At 40.6% G+C, this 26,342-nt stretch overlaps 1 protein-coding gene across 3 annotated transcripts; it reads right to left on the reverse strand.

Annotated features, from left to right (window-relative positions):
* Window positions 1-100: 100 nt before the first annotated feature.
* Window positions 101-26,137, reverse strand: eprs1 (glutamyl-prolyl-tRNA synthetase 1). 3 transcript variants are annotated; one of them, XM_037794197.1, is made up of 36 exons: window positions 25,962-26,137; window positions 21,821-21,905; window positions 21,590-21,689; window positions 21,351-21,507; window positions 21,124-21,260; window positions 20,733-20,827; window positions 20,507-20,633; window positions 19,530-19,722; window positions 19,260-19,431; window positions 18,882-19,115; window positions 18,570-18,654; window positions 18,101-18,160; window positions 16,285-16,305; window positions 14,034-14,144; window positions 13,271-13,407; window positions 12,945-13,152; window positions 12,732-12,844; window positions 12,526-12,637; window positions 10,647-10,823; window positions 10,377-10,544; window positions 9,817-10,059; window positions 7,979-8,239; window positions 7,610-7,840; window positions 7,261-7,532; window positions 5,563-5,614; window positions 5,250-5,459; window positions 5,026-5,098; window positions 4,790-4,869; window positions 4,577-4,678; window positions 4,223-4,378; window positions 3,823-4,020; window positions 3,388-3,561; window positions 2,592-2,752; window positions 1,565-1,643; window positions 1,400-1,464; window positions 101-1,112 (listed from the first exon to the last, which is right to left on the reverse strand). In XM_037794197.1, the coding sequence occupies exons 1-36, from the start codon at window positions 26,002-26,004 to the stop codon at window positions 962-964; spliced, it is 5,043 nt and encodes a 1,680-aa protein (XP_037650125.1). In that variant the 5' UTR covers window positions 26,005-26,137; the 3' UTR covers window positions 101-961. The 3 variants fall into 3 exon arrangements, with proteins under 3 accessions (XP_037650125.1, XP_037650134.1, XP_037650142.1); XM_037794206.1 differs by lacking the exon at window positions 16,285-16,305 and having other exon boundaries at window positions 25,962-26,136; XM_037794214.1 differs by lacking the exon at window positions 9,817-10,059 and having other exon boundaries at window positions 25,962-26,136.
* Window positions 26,138-26,342: the final 205 nt, after the last annotated feature.

A 26,342-nucleotide genomic window follows, 5' to 3' on the forward strand; every position in this document is an offset into this window, starting at 1 on the left:
GATGTAAAGCATAATCAATGACCAACTCAGCAGGCCCAGGATTCCCTGGTTTCACATCTCCACCCATGTTTATCCAGAATCAAACACAACACAGGGCAGCTTGCCATGGAAATGACTTTATTATAGACAAGTTGTCGAGTTCCTTAACGGGAGAGTAGTGACAGAAGACTACATTACTGACTATTAACCATTTACAGTTCCTCGCAGCCTTGCGTCATTTGGCTCTGGTGGATCTGAGGAGTTTATATTAAGCTGTGAATCATGAGCCACATACTGTAACCAGTCATACGGAGCGAGGAGGGCTGATAAAGCTGTGAGAATAATACCCCAACTACAAGCCTGAGTACCTGCAGAGTTCCTGAGACAGTTTGGCTGCAAGAGACGGGACTGTTAGCAGGCAAAGAGTACTTTTTCCCCCAGACGGCAGTAGATGGTATGTTTCTCATGATTTTTTTCTAACAGTATTTGTTTTTTTGAGTTTTTCCAGATTTCAAAAGGCGCAAACCAACTTAATGTGTGTGACAGAAACTTAACCTAACAAACATTTTAACTAGATTTTTTTTAACAGTGTAAAAAAAATATGGGTAGAAAGATTTAACATTTGCCTGTTTTTTTGGTGGTATTTCCCATCCTAATACAAACCACTGCCTGACAGTGAGTGTTATTTTGACATGGCCTTTAGAGAGTAATCAGCCATGTAGGAGACAAACAGCACAACCAGCATTTCCTCTCATGACGGAACTGTTAAGAGTAACTTTCTTCCAGATGCTTTATAACAATGTTAACATATAATGTTTAAAAAAAACATATTGCCATTCTAAATCCCACAGTCCAGTCACCCGTTACCCCTTATACCCCATACGCTCACACAAGAGATCAGAGAAAAAGAAAGAGATGAGAGAAGGTAGGAAAGCCCTTTTTAGCTAAGATGTTCGTCCTCGTGCTGCAGCGTAGCAGCTGCTCAGTAGCTGCGTCCAAACAGAGTGTAGTACTGGGCAGGCTCCTTGCCGCTGACACACATCTGACCGGGCTGCAGCGTCTTCAGAGGGGAGAAGGGGATACAGAGGCTCTTGGCTCCCATGGACGGAGCTCCAGGCTCCAGGTCCTGGTCCCTAAAGGGACAACGAAGCACAACAATGTCTTTACTGGTTGAAATTAAAGCACTCAAAGCAAAAGGAGATGAAATTTGGCAGGAATAATTAATATTTAACATTTTGTATTTTCCAAAAACCTGATGTGAAAGGGACAAATCATATAGTACTTTACAAATAACCCTATCTTGAATATGTGTATTTGAAATGACTCCATAGAACAGCAAAATGTGCAAAAAGTATTATTTTTTAATAATGTGACTCAGTGCTTATTGTATATTTGTCAGCCAGTGACATGTTCGACGTACTTGGCAGTGGTTTTCTTGATCCAATCCTCGCACTCGATTCCTCCACAGAACGGAATCTGGACCATCTATCAAGCAAGATAAACGTATTATCAGTTATTTACTCTGGTGAGAAACAGACGAGATAAATTAAACGTTTTGTGCTGCATGTGGTTTGTTGTTACTCACCTTGCCCTGATCCAGCTCTTTCTGGAACTGTTCCATTGTGTCTGCAGGCACCATGTTTCTCTTCAGGTCATCTGATGCTCTGACAAACACGCACACATAACACACTTCAATCAATCTTATTGTATGTTTATGGACACCATGTAAGCATCTCTTCTTTTTACTATAATTCTGTGTATTCTCATTTACAACTGGATCTGTCACAGTCTGTGTACATCACTTCTAACACAATGTTGCCCCGAGCTGGTTGGGATTAAGATTTTAAACCTGCAACAAAATGTTTTTTGGCCACTTGGGGGCAGCAGAAAAAAAAAAAAAAAAAAGTAAACTGACATATCATCACCTTTTAAGTTCATATAGCTAACGTCTTAGCATGCTTCTTTACACGTCCAGCAGCACTATAAAGCTCTGTAAAGTCGAGGGGAGCTGCAGATTCGAGTGATAGGTAGGTTCACTATGAACGAATCCCTCTCACATTACACATTATCATTTGATACATTATTATATAAAATATCAATTAAAGCCACTTCAATTTACAGCTATGTCAACCACAACACTATAAGAAGTTTAATACTGCATGTATCAGGTTTTTTGTGCCTTTGTGAAAGTTAGTGTTGATCAGCAGCTGTCCTAAAGCAATGACCGACCAAGCGGACTATATATATGTCATACATTTATCAAATACAAGTGTATTTTATTATATCAAAAAGCCCCTTCTATCTATCAGTTATATGTATGGGTTTATGTAATCTGTGTGTGTAAGCAAAGGTCCGACCAACATGAGAATAGGAGGGTCAGTAGACTAATTATTCTGTGCAGTGTGAATGCCTCTGAAACAGCGGGTTTTATTCTATCACATGACATTAAAGCACATGGTGTTAAAATCCTTTGAGTGAGATTAAGATCATGCGAGACAGGTTTCACTGCTGTTTTTTCCATGCCTTTTCTGTGGTCAGTTGAATGCTGATATGTCAAGTTGCCAGACAAGTATAGTGCAGGTCTGACCCTGGTGTGTGGTGCTGCATCTTACTTGTTGAACAGGTTGGTCTGGATGTCCTCCAACATGACGACCAGCTTCTTCTCCACCTCAGCCTCTGGAATTGTCGTCTTCACGCCCGAGTCTCTCCTCACTGTGACACACTGGCGCTGCTGCATATCTTTAGGACCCACTTCCAGACGGATAGGAACTCCCTGGACGAAAGACGGACGTACACACAGAGAAACAACAAAGAGAGAGAGAGAGAGAGAGAGAGAGAGAGAGAGAGAGAGAGAGAAACAGATACTGTCATTAGCAATGTCTTCACAACTAGTTTGTTGTGACTTGAACTTTTATTGGCACAAAGGTGTAATACAAGAGTACGATTATAAAGGGATAGGTATTTTACATATTTTCACAACACTGTCATCCTAGACCAATATTCCCTCAAACCAGGGCTCCTCTGATGTGATTGAGATAGTGTGGTACACATGGAAGATTTGGAAAGTTTAACATGGAATTAAATTAGATAATCACAGACAAAGTAAATAAGAAATAAACAGATGAATAAATAAATAGATACAAAAATAAAATAAATAGAAAAAATAATAATAATATAAAAATAAATAAAAAACAAAACCATATTAATACAGACACCAAAACAAGTATTAGAAAAGTAAGAGTTAGTGGTTGCTGACACTCAGGCTGTCACACTGGACTATTCAGATCTGTAGACAGTGACTTGTCTTTTCTTTTTTATTGTTTCCTATTGTTGAATTTATGCCTTCCGGTAAAGCAGTTCCACAACTATCACTACAACTACCACTGTTGTCATCATATTATGTCTGACCTTGAGCTCCCAGTGGTTGAACTTCCACCCTGGGGAGTAGTTGTCTCGGAGGTCAGTCTTCACCCTGATGCCGGCAGCCTGCAGCCTTTTCAGGTATTTAGAGCACTGGGTCAACAGTGCCTCCTTCTCCGGCTCTGGCAGGGTGGCAGTGATCCCACATGGGATGATAACAACCTGGAAAAAAAGAGACATTTTAATCATAAAGTGCTATATGCTTTTTTTCTTGCATGTATCAGTTTATCAAAGGTGTTTTTGTTCCCTTAGAAGGGGGGTTTGTTCTTCATCTATTCTTTTAATTCATGTAAAAATATAAGATGGAGGTAAAAAAATCAGGTGTCTTGGGTTTTATGGGTGTAAATAATGAATAAAATCATCCATCAAGTATATCTACTGTATTTCCATTTCTCTGTGTTAGAATGGTGTGTGTGTGTCTACCTGCAGGCAGGCAACCCTGGGTGGCAATACGAGTCCCATGTTGTCTCCGTGGACCATGGTGAGGACACCGATGGTCCTGGTTGTGATTCCCCAGGAGTTCTGGTAAGCCAGCTGTTTCTCACCCGGCTTCTTCGGATCCTCGAACATGATCTCAAACATCTTGGCGAAGTTCTGGCCGAGATGATGAGATGTAGCACCCTGACGAAGCACAAAGACAAGATGACTTCATGTTTTGTTTTGTTTTTTACAGACTGTATATTGAATTAAGTGTGAAAAAGAGGAGAATAATTATCACAAATCATTGTCTGTTTCTCTGCAGCTCATCATAGGAATTAAACGTAACATTTTGCTGGTATCGGTGTGAAAGGATCAAATTGAGTGATCTACTCTACTACAGTACCTGAATGGCTCGGCCGCTGGCAGAGATGAATGCCTCCACAGTGGTGGTGTAATCTCCTCCTGCAAACTTCTCCTTCTCCGTCTTCCTCCCCTTCACCACGGGGATCGCCATCAGCTCTTCGTACACCCTGGCGTACAGATCCAGGATCTCAAGCACCTACAAATAGATTAGAGTTACAGTTTTGTACAATACAGCGTAGTTAAAACAACAACACTACTGTTGGGGCTGTAAATGTATTATCCATCTCAGCACTGATGCATCAAAAACAGTTCTTGTGTATTTCATTAAACATAACGGACAGAGGAGTGCTTGTGTCAGTTGTAGGTACGACAGCATTGCCAGCACGGCTATTACCTCCTCAGCTGCCTCCTCTTTGGTGGCATAGGCTGTGTGTCCCTCCTGCCACAGGAACTCTCTTGTCCTCAGGAAGGGCTGGGGGTGTTTGAACTCCCATCTCTGCAGGCAGAAGTGGGAGGAGAGAAAGAGGTGAGAAGAGAGAAAAAGACACAAGGTTGCCAGTCCTCTGTGTTCTAATTTTCTTTAACAAGCTTGTAAGAGGATACTGACCACAACGTTACACCACTGGTTGAGTTTGATTGGCAGGTCTCTGTGGGACTGGACCCATTTAGCGTAGGCAGGGTACATCGCTGAGGCAAAACAAAACAGACCACAGGTTCATACCAAACATGACAGAACAGCAAAACAACACCGACCGCTGCATTAACAACAAGATAAAAGCTATTATGTTCATTGTATGTGTCTGAATTGATGGTGATGATGATGATTGATGCTGTGGTTCAGACCTGTCTCACTGGTGGGTCTGACAGCAATGGGCTCTGCCAGCTCGGTCTTCCCTGACCGGGTTACCCAGGCAACCTGACAAAAGATAACATCATCATTAAATGATTATTATAATATAAATCGTTGTGCTGCATTGTTTCAGTAAAGTATACTTCTGGTATTTTCTATTATCATGCTTCTTCCCTCCATTTTATTATTTCAACCATGGGAGGTCCTCTCCTCTTACCTCTGGAGCAAAGTCTTCTATGTGTGTTTTTTCCTTCTCCAGGGCAGCCTGAGAGACGAACATGGGGAAGTAGCAGTTCTCCACTCCCATTTTCCTGATCTCCCGGTTAAAGAAGTCTTGAATGGCCTCCCAGATGGAGTAGGCCCAGGGCCGCAGCACGTAGCAGCCGCTGACATCGTAGTACTCAATCATCTCTGCTTTAGTGATGACCTGGTGAGGAGGAGCAGCATTACATTGACGAGGGGGATTTTTAAAATACATTTTAAATGGCTTTTCCGTGGGTAGAAAAACATATTTTATTGGAGTAACTCACCTGAGAGTACCAGTCAGCCAGGTTCTCCTCTTTCTTGGCCTCCAAGCCCAACCTGTCAGGAGACAGACAAGTTAGTGTGATGCAAACCTCGAGATTAAGAGTACCAAAACACTCCAAAACAATACCTAAAGTGTAACTGTGTGTAACAGTGTTTTTATTTTGTTAATCACACAGTTCAATTTATTATTTTGTTTTATAGGCATCACTTTTTTTAAGAAGTGGTTATTTTGTCTGTTTTACTGTATTAGAGTTTTCTCCACTCATATTGCTTTATTATCTTTGCACTGAAAGAACAATTTGTCAAATTAGAGGCAGTGGTGATGAAGCACTGCCCAAATAAAGTGGCAGAGCAATCTTGGAAATTATACCACAACACAACACAATATGTCAGGCCATGCCTGATTAGTTAGTCTAGGTGTAGGTACAAGAATACTCTTGAGTGCAATAACACAATTCTAACAAAACACAAAGCCATTCCCAGCTCAGCCAAATATGCAACTCAAAGCTCACATCAGTAGCTATAAAACCAGCAAACCAGCTTCCATCTGCTAACAGACAAAACGGAGACGGAGCTTCACCATAAGGGCAAAATATCATAATCTCCATTATTAGGGCGACAGTGTGATCATGATTATCTTTATCTGAGGAACAGATGTTTTTATTGTCCTTTTTGCATCTTTTATCAAAACCTTTTCAACTTCCACAGGTCTTCAGGGTTTAAGGGTGCTGATGTGTTCTGTATTTACTATTGATAGAAAACCATGCAGAATATAGATATTCATATTCATTAGTAGTGCAGCACTATCATTCACAGAGCACCCTTGAGGCTTACAGCAGACCACAAGCACTGATCAAGCAGACGAAAAACACACCAACCATTTAAAACTCACCAAATCTGATTACAAAAAACAAAACCTCTTCAGTCGTTAAGCAACCGTAGCAGAGGGTCGTGCTTACAGGTGATCCATCTTCAGTGTCCAAGTAAGAAATCCAAGTATGTGTCTCTGTCCCCACAATGTGTCACCGCTCCAGTATTTGTTTTAAAGACTAAAAAATACAACTCCCGGCATCATAAGGTCTATTAATTGCCAGTTACTGTATTTTTAACTCCTCCATATGAAACAATGCACCTTGCTAAGGAAGCATCTCATTCAACGAACTATAGCGTGCCCAATAGAGAAAAGACGGTTCAGTACAAGGCTTTTTATTGGCTCAGACATTTTGACACCAAATCCTGTCAATTTCAGCATAATCCATTTTCAGTACAACCAACTGTGACTGCTTATGATCTCCTCATACATCTGTTCATCTAACTGCCTAAATATCCACATATCTTTCTTCAGCCTGCAGAGCTCCACATGTGGGATGACGGAGAAATATAGTTTCACTATAGTTAGAGACACCAAACTAAAACTGAAAACAGGTTTGAAAATCATGATGTGAGAGGTTAAATGTGCATTTACAGAGAGAGACTGAAAGAAAGAGTTTGAAGTAGAAAAAGTTGACTTCAGATGCAAAAAGTAAAATAACATTTTTGTTCCTGAGATAACAACTCGCCGTAATGGAGCCCATTTTATACTAAACGTGCTGGCTGGTAACATTTCAAACTACTGTCAGATGAAGAAAGAGCTAGTTTATCATCGTCTGGATCTACTTCTTAACCTCTCTCCTTTTATATATCCGTTTCCAGTCTCTCACCGTGTTTGTTTCTTAGGTCCTTGACCCTCTCCTGATCCTCCTGCTCCTCCTGACGCCTCTTTGCCCTGGCCGGCTTTGTCTCCTTTACCCTTCTTCCCACCTCCTTGTCCTCCTCCTCCCTGCTTCTCAGACTTGTTCTCCCTCTCCTTGCGGTTTTTGTCCTCTCCTCCAGTGGCTCCGGCAGCTGCCACTGGTTTGTACTCCTGTCCAGTAAGCGTCTTGTACTGGCTCTTCAGGTCCAGGAGAGCCTTCACGGCTTCTTCCACCTGATCCTGAAATGGATGTAAAGTTATATATTTCCTCTTCAGTACTAGCCGTATTTAACTCCACTCTGTGATTGAGTCCTTACCTTTGGGGCTTTCTCAGACTTCAACTTTCTCACTAGCTCTCCCTGTTGGGACACCTGTGAGAACAGCTCCTGGGCCTGCGGGGGAGAACTGGACTGGGTCGAGGGGGGGCTGGACTGGGTCTTGGCTTGGCTACCTGGGGCTTGTAATCCTGGTTTGTAATCCTGTCCAGTCTGCTGTTTATACTCTGCCTTTAGAGCCAACAGCTGCTTCACTGCAGCCTCTACCTGATCCTGATGAACAGCCAGGAAGAAGAGAACCATTTAGTCAGAGCAGCAGAGACTATTCAACAGTATAAAGACTCTGAAAGTAGGGAAACACTGGTAGTAGATGGATACTTAGTAGTCGTGATAGTGCAGTTATAGTCTTACCTTGGGTGCTTTTCCAACTTTCAGTTTCCTGACCTCTTCTCCCTGCTCAGCAACCTTCTCATAGAGGCCGGTGGCAGCAGGGGCAGGGCTGGGGTTGTTCTGGACTGGGGCGGCGGCCTTCTGGACCGGGGCGGCGGCTTTCTGGACTGGGGCGGAGGCTTTCTCTACTGGGGCCGCTCCAGGCTTGTACTCCTGGCCTGTGGCCTGTTTGTATTCTGCCTTCAGGACAAGCAGCTGTTTAATTGCTGCGTCAACCTGGTCCTGGGGACACACGGACAAGGATACAGTGACTAAATTCATATTTTTAGTATCCTGTAATGGCTAAAACACTGTTGTGACAGCACATGTGCATAATTGACATGGAAGCACTGAATAAAAATATAAATATTGTGATTATGTAATGTTGACACTGAAGAATAAAATCACTTGTTTAAGCATATAAGCTGATAGCTAATTTTCACAATCACTGGCCAGGTGTACCTTTTCATCCGTATTGGTGTTGGGTCAGTCTCTTTTCAGAGCTGTTAATGCCCCACCCCAGATCTTGTTTCAACCAAAAGTTCTTAGTGTTTATACTGTGTATTTTGTACATTTATTTTATTATTAATGTTATTACCCACTCTAAACACCTGTTCTAACCATCTTTGGGATTCCCTTTTGTCGTATGTTCTACTAAGACTTGTCTTTTGCGTGTTCCTATAAGACCATCATTAAATTCAGCATATAAAATAAGACCAGAAACACTGTAGGCATCTCACAATGTTACTTCAAGACAGCTTGGAGTGGCATAGACTATAGAGGCCTCCCTAGATCAGACACTGGCAAGTGAACCTGAAATGATTCCTCATACCTCTCTGAAAACCTATATTGGCTGGTGGCATCAGAGAGTAAAAAGACCTTATAAACAGGAGGAATGTTTGATTTTAGCACAAAGGAGTCTGGCTGAGTGTTGCAGGTGGAGTCGACCAGTGATTCTAAATTGCTAAATCTTGATTGGTGCACAGACGTACGTGACATCACCTTTCTCCAACTGAGCTTCGAACAACTCAGACATGTGAGAAAAGCATGGAGAAAAAAGAAATACTGTAATCTATCATGTGAAGTAACCCAACTGGTTCCAACTTTGGCAGAAAACAGTAGGGGTGGGAATCACAAGTGGCCCCCGATACGATCTTATTGCGATTTTAAACATTTTGCGATATGCTGAGTATTGCAATAACATGTATTGTGATATATAACCTTTTACCTTTGTCAACGTTTGTTTTATCTAATAAGATACAGTTTTCACTCTGTTCACCTCAGAGTTTTCATTTACATATCTTGAGGTCAGAGGTCAAGGGAGCGCTTTGAAAATGCCCAGGCAAATTTTTCCACACCAACATTTTGCGTAACTTTGGAGCGTTATTTAGCATTTTTCTAAACAAGCTAACATGACATGGTTGGTACCAATCGAAAGGTTTTCTAGTTTCATGTGATACCAGGATTTTCACTCTGGCTTTAAGACTGAGCCCGCTACAACTTCTTAAAGACAGAATAGCGGCCCGGCCCGCCGGCGGGCCATCGAATTGTTAAGGGGTTAATAGTTTATATAATAAAAGATTGGTACTTTACTCAGTCGAGTAATGGACTAATCAGTTATTAGCGTCTTGGTCATCTTAGAAATGTGAGGCTGATTTGTTTGTTAAATGGTGTTTGTATGAGTAATGAGTTACTAGTTATTAGTAATAATATATAGCTACTTGCGGGATTACAATGATATTGACAATTGTACTTGATTTTTATTTGACATTATTTTCTATCACTACGTCTCTACTGCCTGCGATGCTGCATCAGAATACCTTGGGGGCTTTTTCAGACTTCAGTTTCCTCACAAGGTCCCCCTGTTGTGAAACGCGCTCATACAGGCCCGAAGAAGAGCAGGAGGAAGAAGAAGAGGAGGAGGAGGAGGAGGTCACAGGAGAAGGAGCAGAGGAGGCGGCAGGAGTGGAAGGGGCCATCCCAGGTTTGTAATCTTGACCAGTCAGCTTTTTAAACTCCACCTTGAGTGCGAGGAGCTGCTTCACTGCTACATCAACCTGGTCCTGGTGCCATCAACAAACCAGCTTATTGTTGCAGGTAGTTAAGGACAAACTCGACTGGCATGCAAACGACGTTGGGGACACGAGCAATGACTGGACAAATCATTGGGACACGAGCAGCGAGCGACTAACAAACAAACAACTTCTGGACGTGAGGATTCACTGGACAACGAACGAGGACACGAGAAATGACTGGACAAATCACTCAGGACAATATCAATGAACGGACAGACGACTTGGGACGTGAGTGCTGATTGACGGATGAGGACATGAACAGTGACAGGGCAAGCAGATGTGGACATGACAAATGTCTAGGTTACCTTGGGTGCCTTCTCTGCTTTCAGTTTCCTGACCAGCTCACCCTGCTGGGAAACGAGGGTGAACGGACAGGAGGTGGTGTCTGCTGATGTGGTGGGCGGGGCTGGAGCTGAGGTGGGAGGGGCCATTCCTGGCTTGTAGTCCATACCGGTCTGTTGCTTAAACTGTGCCTGCAGAGAGAGAGAGAGAGAGAGAGAGAGAGTAAGAATGAGACTGCAAATCATGTGTATAACTTTATTTAGTTCAATTGCTTTTCATAACAGCTGACGTACCTTTAGAGAGAGCAGCTGCTGGACTGCCTTGTCCACTTCTTCTTTAGGAGCCTTGGCAACCTTTAGCAGACGGACAGCTTCCCCTTGTGCTACTATGCTGGAGAACACGTCACCGGCTGAGGCTGAGGCAGGCGCTGGGGCAGAGGTGGAGGCAGCCTTTGCAGGGGTTGAGGCAGGCTAAGATGAGAGGTAAGGTAGATTTAGAAACAAAGAAGAGAAAGAAACTGACAGGTGCCAGTTTATCCCAGACGTCAAAGAGATGACTGCGGGCTCCTCTTTCTTTTTCTAACACCTTCCCTGTTGTGACTAAAGACTCTACTAGTGTCTTTAAAGCTTGATTCAAAGCATACCTAAAGTCTATCTATTGTTTGGCCAACATTTGCATTACTGGTTAGACTAGTTAGCAATCACTACCACTCAGGTTCCTCCTACTGTGGTTGACGTCCCAACACAGCTAACTACACTCTGTACCCACCCCAAGGCTGAACACCCATATACCCTTATTAATACCAGATCAAGTAATTTTACATCCTCAACCAGTTGATGTTAAGTAACAAAAGATCAGAGCACTAGTGTGTGAATAATCAACAAGCTGACAGAAGCAGAGCGCTGGCTTACTGTAGACAGGTCAGATTGGTTGTCTGAGAAGCAGCCAAGCAGGAACCGCACTACACTCTGCTGCACGCGGAAGAAGACGGTCGACATTGAGTTTGTGAAAAGGTTAAGAAGGGAGTGCCGGCGTGGAAAGACTGCAGTGTTTTAAATAGATTATATACTAAAATATTTAAAGGGGAACTACGGCCATTTTCAAAATTCGTACATGTTATTCCTATTGGTCCAAAAAATATTAGTAAACATGAACAACTCTCTCCCAAATCCAAAAACTAGAGTGTTAAAACTAAAATTAAAACTCAAACATAGGGTCTAAAGTGTGGAGCTGCTCCATAGACAATGAATTGGGAGAGATATTCTAGACACTGAGAACACCCAGGGTAATGATCTGAGTATATAGGTATATTTTCTTGTTAGTTTTATCGCATAATAACGTTTACATTGTGTTGGTTTGCACAGCAATCTAGTCCGATATATATTGCTGCTCGTTCGCTGTTGTTTGTATAAAGGAGAGAGTAGCAGTCTCAATTTTTTTTTATTACAGCCTGTATTCTGTCCCTGTATGTTTAATCCTTCAACTAATGTATAACCAACGCTGTATATTAATGGCGGTGTTGCTTTACAAGCCTTAATTAGGCAGTTATTAGTTTGCTGTTCTCTGCAAAATTTAGGCAAAGTTTATTTCTGTGAGATTGCTAATATTGGATGGATGCTAGTAGCTACTTTATGCCATCTGTCATAATGAAGAAAAAACTGTAGAAAATGTTCAGCTGATTCAGCGTAATGCCTTATTGTTGTATGAGACTTATTTGCAAAATGAATGTTTGAACAGAGATGTCAGTGACTATTTCATTTCTGGTTTGTATTTGCTTTATGTATTTAACCTCTAAAAGTGTATATTTGTTGCACTGTATACCTGTAGGTTATGTAACAACCTGTTGAAACATATAAATTGTACTAATTATTGTCATTTATCTCCAGTTCCAGTACTCCACACACTCATTTGTCTATTTCAAATAAATAACCAGAAGGAACATCTTAACTGGAGTGCATTTAAACCGCTGCCCCCTGGTGGCCACAACTTTTATGAACCAGTCAAAGTATACAGTCCTTCCCATTCAACATTAACACTAACAGATGAACCAGTTTCTGTTGGATTATTTAAGGGGTCTTATACACTGATAACAAGTCTGATATACAGATAGAGGATAATGGTCCTTGGTAAATAATTAAAACACATTGGGGGGTTTTCATCAAAAGCACTCACTTCATTGCTGGAGGCCTTGCTCTTGTCCTTGGATCCAGCAGTCGGCATCTCCTTGGTGTGTCCATCAGGAATGTAGAGCAGGACACAGGGACTCTCCTTACAGCTGTTAGGACTGTACACAGACAGTGGGACAATCAACATAGTTAGATCCAAGTATGTTTATGGTGATCTCCATTTAAACAAATAAATTGGTCGTTTCCCCTCACCTGACTGGCTCATACGTCTGGTCACAGATGTAGAAGCCCCGCCTCTGGAGCTGGATGATGTCACCTTTCTTCAGGTTCTTCAGACAAGGATCTCCGAGCATCTTCTCCTCCAACTGAGAAAGTGAAAATGAGACAATCAAACAAAACATAAGATTTGAAAAGGATAAATGCGACGCATGCTGTGAGATCAAGAACACGCGTTGGAAAACAGACCTTGCTGTTTTTGTTAATGAAGTCCTTGAAGTCGTCTTCTTTGGTGATGACGGCTTTGGAGATGAGAGGCTGGTAGTTTATGCAGATGGTGGGCAGCATGGGGGCGCTGCTTGTGTCAGCCAGCCACGTGATCTTTGTCGTCTTCTTGTAGTCCTTGTTCTCCAGGTTCAGACGAGCCTCCATGGACACGACCTTACCATCAGCCCCTCTGAGCGAGGAGAAAGGATGCATATCATTACTTTAATGCGACACCACGTGATTCTCAACAACAACAACAACAACAACAACAACGTGGATTAGCTGAGCAATGATCCCCCAGTACATACTTGTTGATCTTGGTGATGATGAGGTTGCCCCAGTTGATGAAGGTGACCATCTCTCCTACGGAGAAGGTCTCGGCATCGGCTCCTTCAACCAGAACTCGAGGTCCAAACCAGACGTTCTTCATGCCCACCTCTGCGTTCTGGAAGGACACAGAAATGACTTCAGCACTTGCATGTGTACTAAGAGACAGTTGTGGGACCAATGAGTGAGAATACAATGGCCTCTAAAAGCTCAATGTGTCCAACACTACAGCAGTGTTGTTTGTAACAGAATCACTGAACTGAATCATGTGTAGACGCCAACAGGTAGGGTTGGGCGATATGACGGTATATACTATGCGACGGTAGAAATGTGTCCACCGGTAGAGATTTGGCTACACCGTTTCTACCACGGAAGCTATTCTCACGTTATCTCACAATTCTCACGAATCCAGCTGCCTTGCGAGGTAACGTGATTTGAGCAGACATTGAGAAGGAGAGTGAAGTAGAGCAAGAGGACGCATCCCAACCAACCCAAGATGAGGAAGAACTCGAACATGATTAGCCTACCAGACATTTGTAAACTGTAGTTTCTTTTGACAGTGTTTTGTCAGCTTTTTGAAATGAAAGATGATCAAAAAAGTAGCATCCCCACAATGTTTGTTTCTTTATTATCTCCTGCTGCTGTGTAACTTTTGATCAGTCAGATCTCCTCCAGGTACAAACAGCACTAACAAACATCACAAGTTCGAGGTTCGCTGATGAGACCGTATGAGAGAGCTCTAACCTTAGGGTGTTTGGCCACCTCCTTCATCTCCTCTGTAGCCTCTGAGACGGAGACGGGAACCACATAGGAGCTGGACAGAGCCGTGTACCTGGGAGCTACTGGGTCAATAACCTAACACACACACAAACAAAGACACACACAGAAAGACACAAACGGGTCAGTAAAAGAAACGGCAGACTAGTGCTTTGTAACAATCTCTACATACAAAATGCTGAGTAATGAAAAGGACAAAGCAGAAAATGGTGCAACTCAATTCAAAAACAGTTTTCTTTGGAAAACAAACCAAAAATGTAAAATATACCCCGGCTCAGTAAGTCACGAATGAAGAACGTAAGACGCACAAGAAGAAAGACGAATGGAGAAAGAAAAGCGGATTTCATGAGTGGATCATGATCGTATGCAGACAAGGGAAACAAGCTTTTCTTCAGCTGCTTATTCAGTCACCTTTCACTTTCACTACGTTACCAGCCAGCACATTTAGGAGCCCAAATGATCCAAGCAGAAAGACACCAACACCATCTTAATCCCAAAGATCACAAAGAAGCGCTTGTGCATACTTTTATGCAAATTACTTCCCAGTACAATAGAAGTAGACATTTTCAGTATGCAGGCCCCAGTAGGAACAATAATAGTCCCGTCTCCCTAGTTCTAACAAGGATGGAATCAAACCAGTTGATAAACTCAAAGACTATAAACTCTTCAAACTAACAAATATGTTTTTTGCATGCTATTTCCCAATAACAATCAGTGTGTTTTATTAACTTATTTATGGCGATTTAGGAAATAAAGTGTGAAGCACTTTTGAAATCTCACATAAATGATGGATACGGTCAATAAATGACGAGGAAACGTCTCAACTGCTCGCTCAAAAAGCTGCAACGGACTGAAGGATGAAGAGAAGGGAATAGATGGAGAGGAACACATTAAGGGAGGAGGATTTAACACTGGATATTAATGTCTTTCTCTGGTGAAGGACTGTCTGTGTTTTTAAATACATTTAGCAGTTTACGTAACCAGTCTGTTTTATAGAGATCTTGACCTGCGTTTAGAAAATTCTTCTGTTAAGTTTAGCCATCTTATCTTGGTCCCCGAGCCTAAATCACAGAAGGGTTGCAGAGTACAGCATCCTGTCCTCTAAGAGACAATGCAGTCCCATTGTAGTAGTCCAAACTATTCCTATAACTGGTTTGGGCATAGGCAAATGAAATTTCCTGTAGTGACATTATTTTTCTTCTTTCTACATTAGTTTTGACAAATGCCAGATTCCATGTAGATATCAACAGATACATAAATAGTTTATTGATCCCGAAGGAAATTTAGGCATCCAGTAGCTTAAGCGACACATCCAACACCAAAAAGTAAAATAAAATAAAAATAAGATAACATAAGTACAGCAGTGAAGTGACAGTGTGCCATTGTACTGAATATAGTAGTGTATATTATAGTGTATGATACAGTAGTGTAATGTAATAGTATAATAATAGTATAGCTGTATAATATGATAATACAAGAAGATGTAAGAAATGATATAAGATATAATAATAACAATAATAATAATAATATAGATGTAGTATAGGTTAATACAACAATAATAATAATAGTAATAATAATAATAATAGTAATACTAATGATGGTACTATATATATATAATATGAATGAAAGATACAGTTTCCAGCAGTCAAGTACTCAGGTGAGTATGTAAACAATAGCAAACTGAACCCACAAAAATGTCTCTTCAACACCTCCATTCCACCTCCAACAGCAACATTTACTTTACCGATGTCACCAGTTATGGTTTTGGGCCCTGAAGTCTTCAAAACCAAAGCAAGCACACAGCTCAGTATCAGTTTAAATCAGTGAGGATGGAGAATGGGAAGTGATGAAAGCAACAAACGGGTAAAAAAACAAAAACAAACATGGTGTGCAAGAGAATAACGTTGATCCATCGTACTCATTTTTGTGCCATGATACAAGATTTCACACAGGACGCCAATTCAGAGTTCTAGTAGTTCACCAATGACTGGATCACATGTCTCTCTGACCTCCTACTACACAACTCTGCTGTCCTTTGCTTTTAACACTTTTTGTTATTTATTATTTTGGATACACTATATATACTCTGAACATCTGACTGGCTGGTAAAACAGTGAATGCTGTTGGTAGATTTTAGGATAAACCAGACCATGACGAAAGCAGGGAGGGAGTGGGTGAAAATGAGCAAGAGGAGGTGGAGGAGGAGGTGGAGGAGTACCTTCAGACAGCTAATTGGCAGCTTGGAAACAGAAGAGTGAGATGCTGTTTAATGTCAGATACAAGGAGGGAGGAAGATAGAGGAAAGAGGTAGAGACACATTTACATAGAATGGAACGTTTACATTATTTCCCCTCACCGCTTTGTCCTCAATACAACGGTTACACCTTCCTGTTTATTTTATTTCCAGCTCTAACCACGTATGGTTTTTACTCTTGTATTGAGAGAACATCATGCTAAACTCCATACGATGCTAGTCTGTTATGCATGAACATTATCCACCAGGCGAAGGAATCCCAACCTAAATTCTAATACTAATAATTCAGTACTCTAGGGAGCTAATGACCTTTATAATCTGTACTTTTTCTGTTGCCCAACAAACTAAAATGGGACCAAAACATCAATGGGAACGTATTGAAATCTATCGCAAGAGGAGAAGCACAGAGGTGCCAGTAGAAGGATTAACATTAGATTAACACTGCCAGGACAACTACTGGAATTGACTTAAGTAGCTCTGCCTGCAAAGACACAAGATTAAAAATCTGAATCCATAATCCGTAATTACTTCAAACCTGTTGCAGCTTGAAACAACATGAAATATTCAATCAAAGTCAATGCTTCAGCTTGTGTTTTTCAACATATTTCAGCCACAAACGTGACCAAACATGCTTGTGGCTATTTACTAGCAATTGTGTGGTGCACCAGTAGACAAACTCTCCTTTAAATAACCACTCAGGTACAAAACGATTTACATAGTAAAGCAGTTTGTCTGTTATTTTTCATTTGGTTTGCTATTCTTGTATTATTCTGAATTTACTGTGATTTAATAACATGTATAACTGCATTTACTGAATTCAGAGGCTTTCGCTAAATATTGGACATCGAAAAAAAAAACATCTGTAATGTAAATATCGGCAAGTTGACGTGAAGGAACGTTGGGGTCTGAAGAGGGCAGGGAGGAGTGGGTTAGTTGAACATGCATATGAAGTCGACGTTTGTTCCTAAATCTGAACCTGACACTAACTGTCATCACTACTTTGGTAGCTGTTCTTTGTCCCTGAAGAGTCCTTAAAGCCTGTATTCAACTCCACCAATCAGAAGTCATCAGTATAAAATGTGTCTCTAATTCAAACTAAGGTCTGAAACTCACTTATTTGTTCTTTCTTTCCCTAGCATTAAATATGTATGCGGTCTCGTTTATGAACATTTTTTCAACTATTAGCTTCTCGTCACCTTCTACTTGACTCTGGGATGAAGCAGCAAGTGCCAGCGAGGAAAAACCGCACAGAGGAAGCAACAAGGATGTCCACACAGATGGAAATGGGGACAACAAAACAATGAAATGTGGGACATGAAATGAAGCAGCTGGTTTGGTTTTTGAGGTTTTTCAGTGTTATTGGGGGTGATGTGGAGGGTGAAGGTGGGGTAATGAGGCAGGAAACCAGGTAGCAAATGAAAGCGTTCAACAGAATGAGAACAGCAAAGCAGAAAGAAGCCATGCCAGCAGCAAACCCACGGGCAATTCTCTGAACCTCGGTCATATTATTCAGTCATCATACCCCTCTTTCTCTAACATAGCAAGACAATATCAAAGTAGCTCTTAATCTTCAAAAGTAGCACATTACACAAATGTCAGTACATTAAAATGGTCTGCAGTGGTCTACCGAGGGACCCTTCGAAATATTTTAAATTATTCGTACATCTTACTGTTACAACAATGCAGACTATGATTAAATAAAAATGGAGCCACATTTAAGTATAGAGCTAGGTTCAGACAATCAGGCCTATATGTGCGATGACAAAGGAGAAAAATGTACCTTCTTATTGAAGGCCCAGATCTTGTCCCACTCCATGTTCACCACTGACCGGGATCCACCCTGGAAGGAGGATAAAAGGAAAACACATTTTCCACTGAGACAAAAGCCTTTTTAAGCTCCGTGGACGCCAATAAGGAAAGCTAGAATTCATTACATTTACAAATGTGAACGCTCTTACGCCCTTGATATTGACATTGTGACATTGAAGGACTCCTTATTCGTGCAGACTGTGGCACTATGTACACAATGTTTGAAAGTATACGGAACAATTTAAGCCCACGTGAAAATGAAAACAAATTCTACATTTTATTGTGATAAATGCTTTTCAGGCCACGACTTGTATAATTTTCTCTGGTCTAGTGGAGAGTTGAGATTGTTATCTCTCATATATTCATCACCTCCTGTCTTTGTTTTAGAGAGGTATCCGGGCTTTTTCCCCTTTGCCCATCTCTCACTATGACAGATGTACCTGGGCAGCTATGAACTGCTTCAGACCCTCCACGGTCATTCCTCTCCTCAGGACTCCTCTGACAGTGGGGAAGCGAGGGTCCTCCCTGGAGGACGAGATGAGAAAAGTCAAATGAGAACATGGAGGTGGAGAGGAAAACAAGTAAAAGGTAAAGAGATCAAGGGGAGGAATACAGGTGGAATAGGGGGACAGGGAGAAGAAGAGGAGGTTGTGGGAGAACAAGAAGAAGTAGTAGAAGAACTAGAGGACGTATACATTGCGGATAGTCCCGTTACTAAGCATCAGTCACCAGCTAAATCAAACTAGACCTACCATCCTTCGACGTATCCCTGGTCGACAAACCAGGTGAGCTTTCTCTTGGACAGCACGGTGTTGTTGAGGTTGAGTCGGGCGTACTCCCAGATGTAGGGCTTCCTGAGGCGCAGAGCGTCGATTATCCAGTAGAACTGCTCGTCACGATCGTGGTACTCAGTGGTCCTAAGAGCATGGGTCACACCCTCCAAACTGTCCACGATGGGACAGGCAAAGTCGTATGTTGGGTAGACTCTGGAAGAACAACACATATTTGTAGGATATTTCAATATGTCCAATATTTGATGCAAATACTCCAGATGTTCATGTTAAAATTGTTGGTTGTATTTTAATTACTAATCTAGTTTGCCCCTCCCTGGACTTATTTAAATCAAGTACTTGTGGGTGGTTCCGGTGCGAGGGTGAGGAGTGTTCTTGCAGCGGTAGAGGGTGGGGTCTCTCAGGCAGCCGTTGTTGGAGTTCATGTCAATCTTGGCCCTCATGCAGCAGGTCTGACCGCTCTCTGTCCCAGCTTTCATCTCTGTCCACATCTTCATGTTCTGCTCTACCGCTACAGAGGAGAGAGAGAGAGAAGTTGTAGCTTCAGAAAGTTCCGAAATTCGAACATTCACTGTGACTGATAAACTTGGCGTGTTTCTCCAGGCGTACTGTTATTTCTGTTTTTTGACTCTGTGCGCTGCTCCCTCTCCTGCTTCATCTGCTCAGGAGGTGTGTTGTCGATGTAGGCCTTGCCCTCAGAAAGCAGCTGTTCACCAAATCGCATTATGGTAAGAAAATGGTCGCTGGTGTAGGTGAACTGGTCAGGGTGAATCTGGAGCATGGCGACATCTTCAAGGATGACCTGAGAAGCAATAAAGACATGTAGAAATAAGAACACAAAATACATTTTTTCATCTGAATGATAAGCACTGTTTCTGGGTTCTTACAGGTAGTATGAGAGAATAATTAAATGTTTTTTTTATAATAACACATTAACACAAATTCATTTTAATGCCACTAATTTCTTTAACACATTAACCCAACTTGCGATTTTTGATTAATCCATTGTTACCAACCATGTCATACTAGCTTGTCATGAAGGAGGTTAAATAACGCTTCAAACTTACGCTAAATGTTTGCGAGGAAAAACTTGCATGGCCATTTTCAAAGGGGTCCCTTGACCTCTGACCCAAAGATATGTGAATGAAAATGGGTTCTATGGGTACCCACGAGTCTCCCCTTTACAGACATGCCAACTTTATGATAATCACATGCTGTTTGGGGCAAGTCATAGTCAAGTCAGCACACTGACACACTGACAGCTGTTGTTGCCTGTTGGGCTGCAGTTTGCCATGTTATGATTTGAGCATATGTTCTATGCTAAATGCAGAGAGTTTCTAGACAATAACTGTCTTTGTTTTGTGTTGTTAATCAATTTCCAATAATATACATACATTTGCATAAAACAAGCAAGTATTAAATACTTGAAAAATCTTCTTTTAAGGTACATTTTGAACAGATAAAAAATGTGTGATTAATTTGCGATTAATCACGATTAACTATGGACCATTATGCAATTAAATATTTTAATTGATTTATAGCCTTGTTTTTTTTTTTTCATTTGCTCTGAGATCTGAGTGTTTTACCTTCTCAAAGTCCTCCTTTTCCTTCTCAGGGTTGGTGTCGTCGAAGCGCATGATGAGCTTGCCTTTAAATGTGACCTGGTAGTGCTGGTTGAGCAGAGCAGCCTTGGCATGGCCGATATGCAGGTATCTGGCCACAGAGAGACAGAAACATTGGTCCATGTTAAGAAAGGTAATAAAATGACCATTTATAATCTGAACCTCTCCTAAACTCCAGATCAGGCCTTACCCGCTGGCCTCAGGGGGGAACCGAACTACCACCTTGCCCATCTCAGCTCCCGGCAACTCCGCAAATTTGCCAAGATCTTGCTTCTTCTCATCTGACTGTCGATCAGGGACACAAACAGTCAGGAACACAACAGGACAGCTGCATTTGTTTCGTTCTTATTATGTTACTTTTGCCCCCAAAATGAGTTCCAGTGAGGTCCAACGAAGAGTTAGTTTAAATGACTTTTGTTAACATATACAAACTTTTCACACTAATACTAATTTTGATATTCTTCAGTATAGTGAGCATTAACGCTCCAGGTCAGCCCTGTCTGGCTTCCCAATGATGATCTTTTCTTCAAATGTTCTAAATATTAAAACACAAATCACTTAATGTCTGAAGTAACACTTACGCTTGATTTCCTCATTGGAGCTCTCTTACTGGTGTACTTGTTGCCCACAGCAGTGAAGGCAACCTGGGAGCTCAGGAAAGAGAACCAGCGGTTGACGTGAGAGAAGGATTTGCCCTGGCTCGGCCACTCCCCATGACCTGCAGGGAAACACCGGTTACCGGTTTAGCTACAGAAATTCCAAACTAAAACAGAAAAACAGATAGAGAAAATGGCAAAAAGGTACCGACCTTTGAGGGCAGCCCAGACAGACAAGTCAGCCAGGGTGAGGGCATGTCCAACCAGGAAGGTCCGCAGGGAAAGGGCCTTGTCCAATTCACCCAGCGCTACGCTCAAATCAGACTGGCCACACAGACGGCGAGCACTGAACTCCAACCAGTGGTCGACCTGCAGAAACCAGATAGCATCTCAACTTAAGAAAATTGTCCCCAAACAGATCAGAAAATCTCTAACATGCATGAACACACACCTCAGTCTGCTCCATCAAGTTGGCTCCGTAGAGGCCAAGAGCCGGAGCCACCCGAGCCAAGTACCGACTGATGGAGTTGGCATCATTGAACTGGATCGCACTGACGGAAGGAAAGAGTACACAGAGTGGAAATAAATGAGTCATAGTAAAAACATCAAAATTGCACGTCTTGTAACTTCACATGTGCATTTTCTACAGTACGCCACAATTTGAAATAATGATTTCACCTACTCTGAGACGTGAAGCTGGGTGTCTTTGCCTTCCTCCACTGATACCTGCACGCTGCCCTTCACATGCTCTGCTGTCAGAAGCGCTCCTGTAGGACAGAGGAGAAAATTCAACGTCTGTAATTAGTGTTTGATGTGAGCCTGGGTAAACATGGCTTAACAGCGTAAACAAGCTTCAGTCAAGTTTGGTTAGAGAATCTAGATATGTTAAGTCTGGGGCAACTGGACTTGCTTTAGATTCCTATAAATGTTCAGCCTCTCATACACAAGGCGGTGCAGAACCATACCATACCATCTAGACATAACCAGTTCAACCGGTCCTGAGACGCACAGTATGCTCACTGTAGTGTGCCTCTGTTACTTGCAATCTTTGCAGAAGTACTGCTTGCCTGATACAGTGGTTTTGTCAGTGCTCAAGTGGCTTTGCATAAAAATGCTTGTAATGTCATGGACTTGATATCATACAGGAAACAGAATTTGGGCTAAATTGCAAGTCAACTTGAAGCACAACTAAAAGATCCTAGGGTTGTTTTTTTCTGCATGGGCAATATGCTGGGAGCTTTAAAGGGGACACATCCTGCTCATTTTCAGGTTCATACTTGTATTTTTTGTTTCTACAAGAACATGTTTACATGCTTTAATGTTTAAAAAAACACATTATTTTCCTCATAGTATCTGCCTGAATATGGCAGGAAACAGCTTGAGTCCATGTTTACATCCTGTCAACTGATGTTATTCACATACACTGCAACAGGAAATAAACTGGGACACATTTAGAATGATTATGTTTAAAACCGTGTAATGGTCTAAATATTGTATATTTGTGACATCACAAATGGACAGAAATCCTAACGGCTTGTTTCAAACGCACAATTTCTGAATACGGAGTGTGTATTTCTCTGTATATTGAGTGTTTTGATGGTTTAACAGTATTTATATAACATTAAAACCTGCTTTATAATATAAAAAAACATGAAAATCTCACTCTTTACAATATGGGAGCTTTAAATAAAGTAAGCAAAAAAGTTAAAAAACCCTAACAAGCCAAACTTTAAAAGACTAAAAATAAAAAGTTGAATACAAAATAGGGTAATTATGTAGTTCAGGCTGTGAGTTCCTGTGATCACGTGATCATATACATCTATTGTGCAGCTACTCTGTTTTACTCTGTTCTTATTGTTTGCTTTGAAATTAATTTTTATTATAGACATGTTCAGCACTTTGGTCAACTGTGGTTGTTTTTAAACGTGTTATATAAATAAAGTTGTTTTTTTTAAACAGTTGATTTCTGAATTTTGTTAATACAACTCTGATAATCCACTGCACGAACATGTTTGGACTGATAGATATCCCGCCCACCCCCCACCCACGACAATACCCACAAATATACAAATGAAATAAAATAGTAGTATAATAGGTATATAAGTATAATAAGTACTATACTATAAGTACTATTGTATTATTATATATAATAATACAAAATAAATAAAAAACAATTATAAACATAAATAAATAATGATAAATTGTTAGAGGTCTAGGACAGTACACCCTACCATCTAGGGCACTAACATGCACTAACATGCATAAAACAAGCACAGGAGTTAAGCCGAAGAGTTGAACACAAAGACAAATCAGGGGTCCTTCCAATGCTTCGCTTGAAATATATAAATAAAGTTTGACTTGACTATTAAATCATATTATCTTTTTCCCTCATAATCTCAGCATTCCTGACTTTCTTTGTCTCAGACATTTAGCGTACATATTAACTGTTTACCATAAAAGGTCTGATGGAAGAGCTGCATAGATGGTTTTACTCTTAGTAGGTTGATCTCTACAGATGAAAACTAGTGTGTGGGCACCAACCCAACCAAGGCTGTCCATTTCCCAGGAAGAGTACTGGTGCAAAGCAAATGAAACAGAAATCTAAGTGCAACACAAATATGCAACCCCTCCTCCCATCCAACTCTCCACGTTTCAGCCTGCTTGCATCAGCCTGCTGTTCTCACTGTGAACACACAGGGAGCTGTTTAGCTGCTGTCAAAGCTACTTCATACATTAGCTTATCATGCTACAAAACAGAGACACACTAACCCTTTGGAAAGCTTTGTCCTGACTGTATTCAACCACACACAATGAATTGTCTCATACTAATATAACACATCAGGTTATAGATAGATTATAACAACATGTAATATGTCTAAAGTTAAAGCACCTTAAACCTGAGCTAACCTGGTGTTAGCTCATGTCAGCATGTGTTTGTATGATTTGTCATGTCCAACTTTAAAAGACTTTTTGCATATAATGAAGCAATGTTTATATGCTTCCTAAGGTTAAAGTTGAAAAATTGAAGTGTAAAGTGTAAAGTAGCTGCTGTCATTAAAAGGATATTTGAACCAGCTGTCCTCATGTTGTTGTTCAGGGTGCCACGACGACAAGCTAGCTAACTTTAGCTTGTTAGAGCAAGTAGTGCTGCTGCAGACTCTCATTAAGCCAACCAGAGCAGTCCAGAGAAGGATTCATGAGACTGACAGGTGAAGCACACTGAGGAACAGTTTTTTCCCCCAGACCATCAAACTTTTAAATAAATAATTCATACGACACCTTCTCACATAAAAATATATCTTATACTGTATATACTGTATATGTTCTTAACATGCCTGTATATGTTTGTATATGTTTGTATATGCCTGTATATGTTTGTATATGTTTGTATATGCCTGTATATACTCTTAATATGCCTGTATATGTTCTTAATATGCCTATATATGTTCTTAATATGCCTGTATATACTCTTAATATGCCTGTATATGTTCTTAACATGCCTGTATGTTTGTATATGTTTGTATATGCCTGTATATGTTCTTAATATGCCTGTATATGTTTGTATATGTTCTTAATATGCCTGTATATATTCTTAATATGTCTGTATATGTTTTTAATATGCCTGTATATGTTCTTAATATGCCTGTATATATTCTTAATATGCCTGTATGTTTGTATATGTTCTTAATATGCCTGTATATATTCTTAATATGCCTGTATATGTTCTTAATATGCCTGTATATGTTCTTAATATGCCTGTATATATTCTTAATATGCCTGTATATATTCTTAATATGCCTGTATATGTTTGTATATGCCTGTATATGTTTGTATATGCCTGTATATATTCTTAATATGCCTGTATATGTTCTAAATATGCCTGTATATATTCTTAATATGCCTGTATATGTTTGTATATGCCTGTATATGTTCTTAATATGCCTGTATATATTCTTAATATGCCTGTATATATTCTTAATATGCCTGTATATGTTTGTATATGCCTGTATATGTTTGTATATGCCTGTATATATTCTTAATATGCCTGTATATGTTCTTAATATGCCTGTATATGTTCTTAATGTATATGTTCTTAATATGCCTGTATATGTTCTTAATGTATATATTCTTAATATGCTTGTATATATTCTTAATATGCCTGTATATGTTCTTAATGTATATATTCTTAATATGCCTTTATATATTCTTAATATGCCTGTATATGTTCTTAATATGCCTGTATGTTTGTATATGTTCTTAATATGCCTTTATATATTCTTAATATGCCTGTATATGTTCTTAATATGCCTTGTACAAAGTATTTCCTTTTATAATTGTAATATAGCTTATTATTTTAATGGAGCTTCCCAGCTACTAGCTAACTACTAGCTAGTAGTTAGCTAGTAGTTAGCTAGCATACACGCCCATTTGAACTTATATGGACATACTGTCATACCTATTTTAATTCATATTTACCAGTAGGTCGGTTACAGACTCAACTTATCTACTAAATAAACAACTTGGCTACTTGTTTGAGTTGTAAACAAACAAACATCCTAAAAACTAAACCTTTAATATGATCTTTTAATCTGACTGTTTCTCTTTGTGTCTTCTGTTATCAACCAGATCCTAATGACTGGTCCAGTGTCTTTAATGTTTTTGGGACATAGCTATTTATATTCTTTTTTATTAAAACATTAAAGTGGATGATATTCAACTAGAGTTTGTCTCATTTGTTGGGGTGACACGTAACAGCTAACAGCTAACAGCTAGCTGGCTGTCAGTCATTGAGGTGTTAGTGTTGAAGTGTTTATTTAACTCACCTAGAGGCGGATTGCTGGTGTTGATGGTGAGGTTTAACGCCATGTTGTGAAGTCCTTCTTCCACTAAAGGTTCACTGTTTAATAAGAGACCCAACAGCAGCAGCAGACAGCCAGAGACTAGTCACTCCTCACAGCCACACCAAGCAGCAGCAGCACAGCGTGAAGAAGAGAGACAGGAAACCAACTCTTTTGTTTTTATGACTGCACAGATAACCAACAACTGACTGGTGCAATGCTGCCACCATCTGGACAGGAGGATGAACACACAGACACAAAATACAAGCACAAAACTGAAAAAAAAAAATAAGGTCTTGTGCTTTGCATATTTTTTTTTTATTTAAGTAGCACAAACCACTACCACCCTACATTTCTGGGGGCCCA

The sequence above is a fragment of the Sebastes umbrosus genome, chromosome 2 (assembly GCF_015220745.1).
Source record: "Sebastes umbrosus isolate fSebUmb1 chromosome 2, fSebUmb1.pri, whole genome shotgun sequence".
Lineage (NCBI taxonomy): Eukaryota > Metazoa > Chordata > Actinopteri > Perciformes > Sebastidae > Sebastes > Sebastes umbrosus.

Bases quoted from the DNA above. Each gene is read 5' to 3' on its own strand.
- eprs1 (XM_037794197.1), bottom strand. From the start codon at position 26,004: ATGGCGTTAAACCTCACCATCAACACCAGCAATCCGCCTCTAG. The intron at 16,306-18,100 runs GTACATTTTTCT...TCTGTTTCCAAG, and splicing joins TCTGGGCCTTCAATAAGAAG to CTGCCAATTAGCTGTCTGAA. The intron at 3,562-3,822 runs GTAGACACACAC...CTTTTTTTCCAG, and splicing joins CCAGGGTTGCCTGCCTGCAG to GTTGTTATCATCCCATGTGG.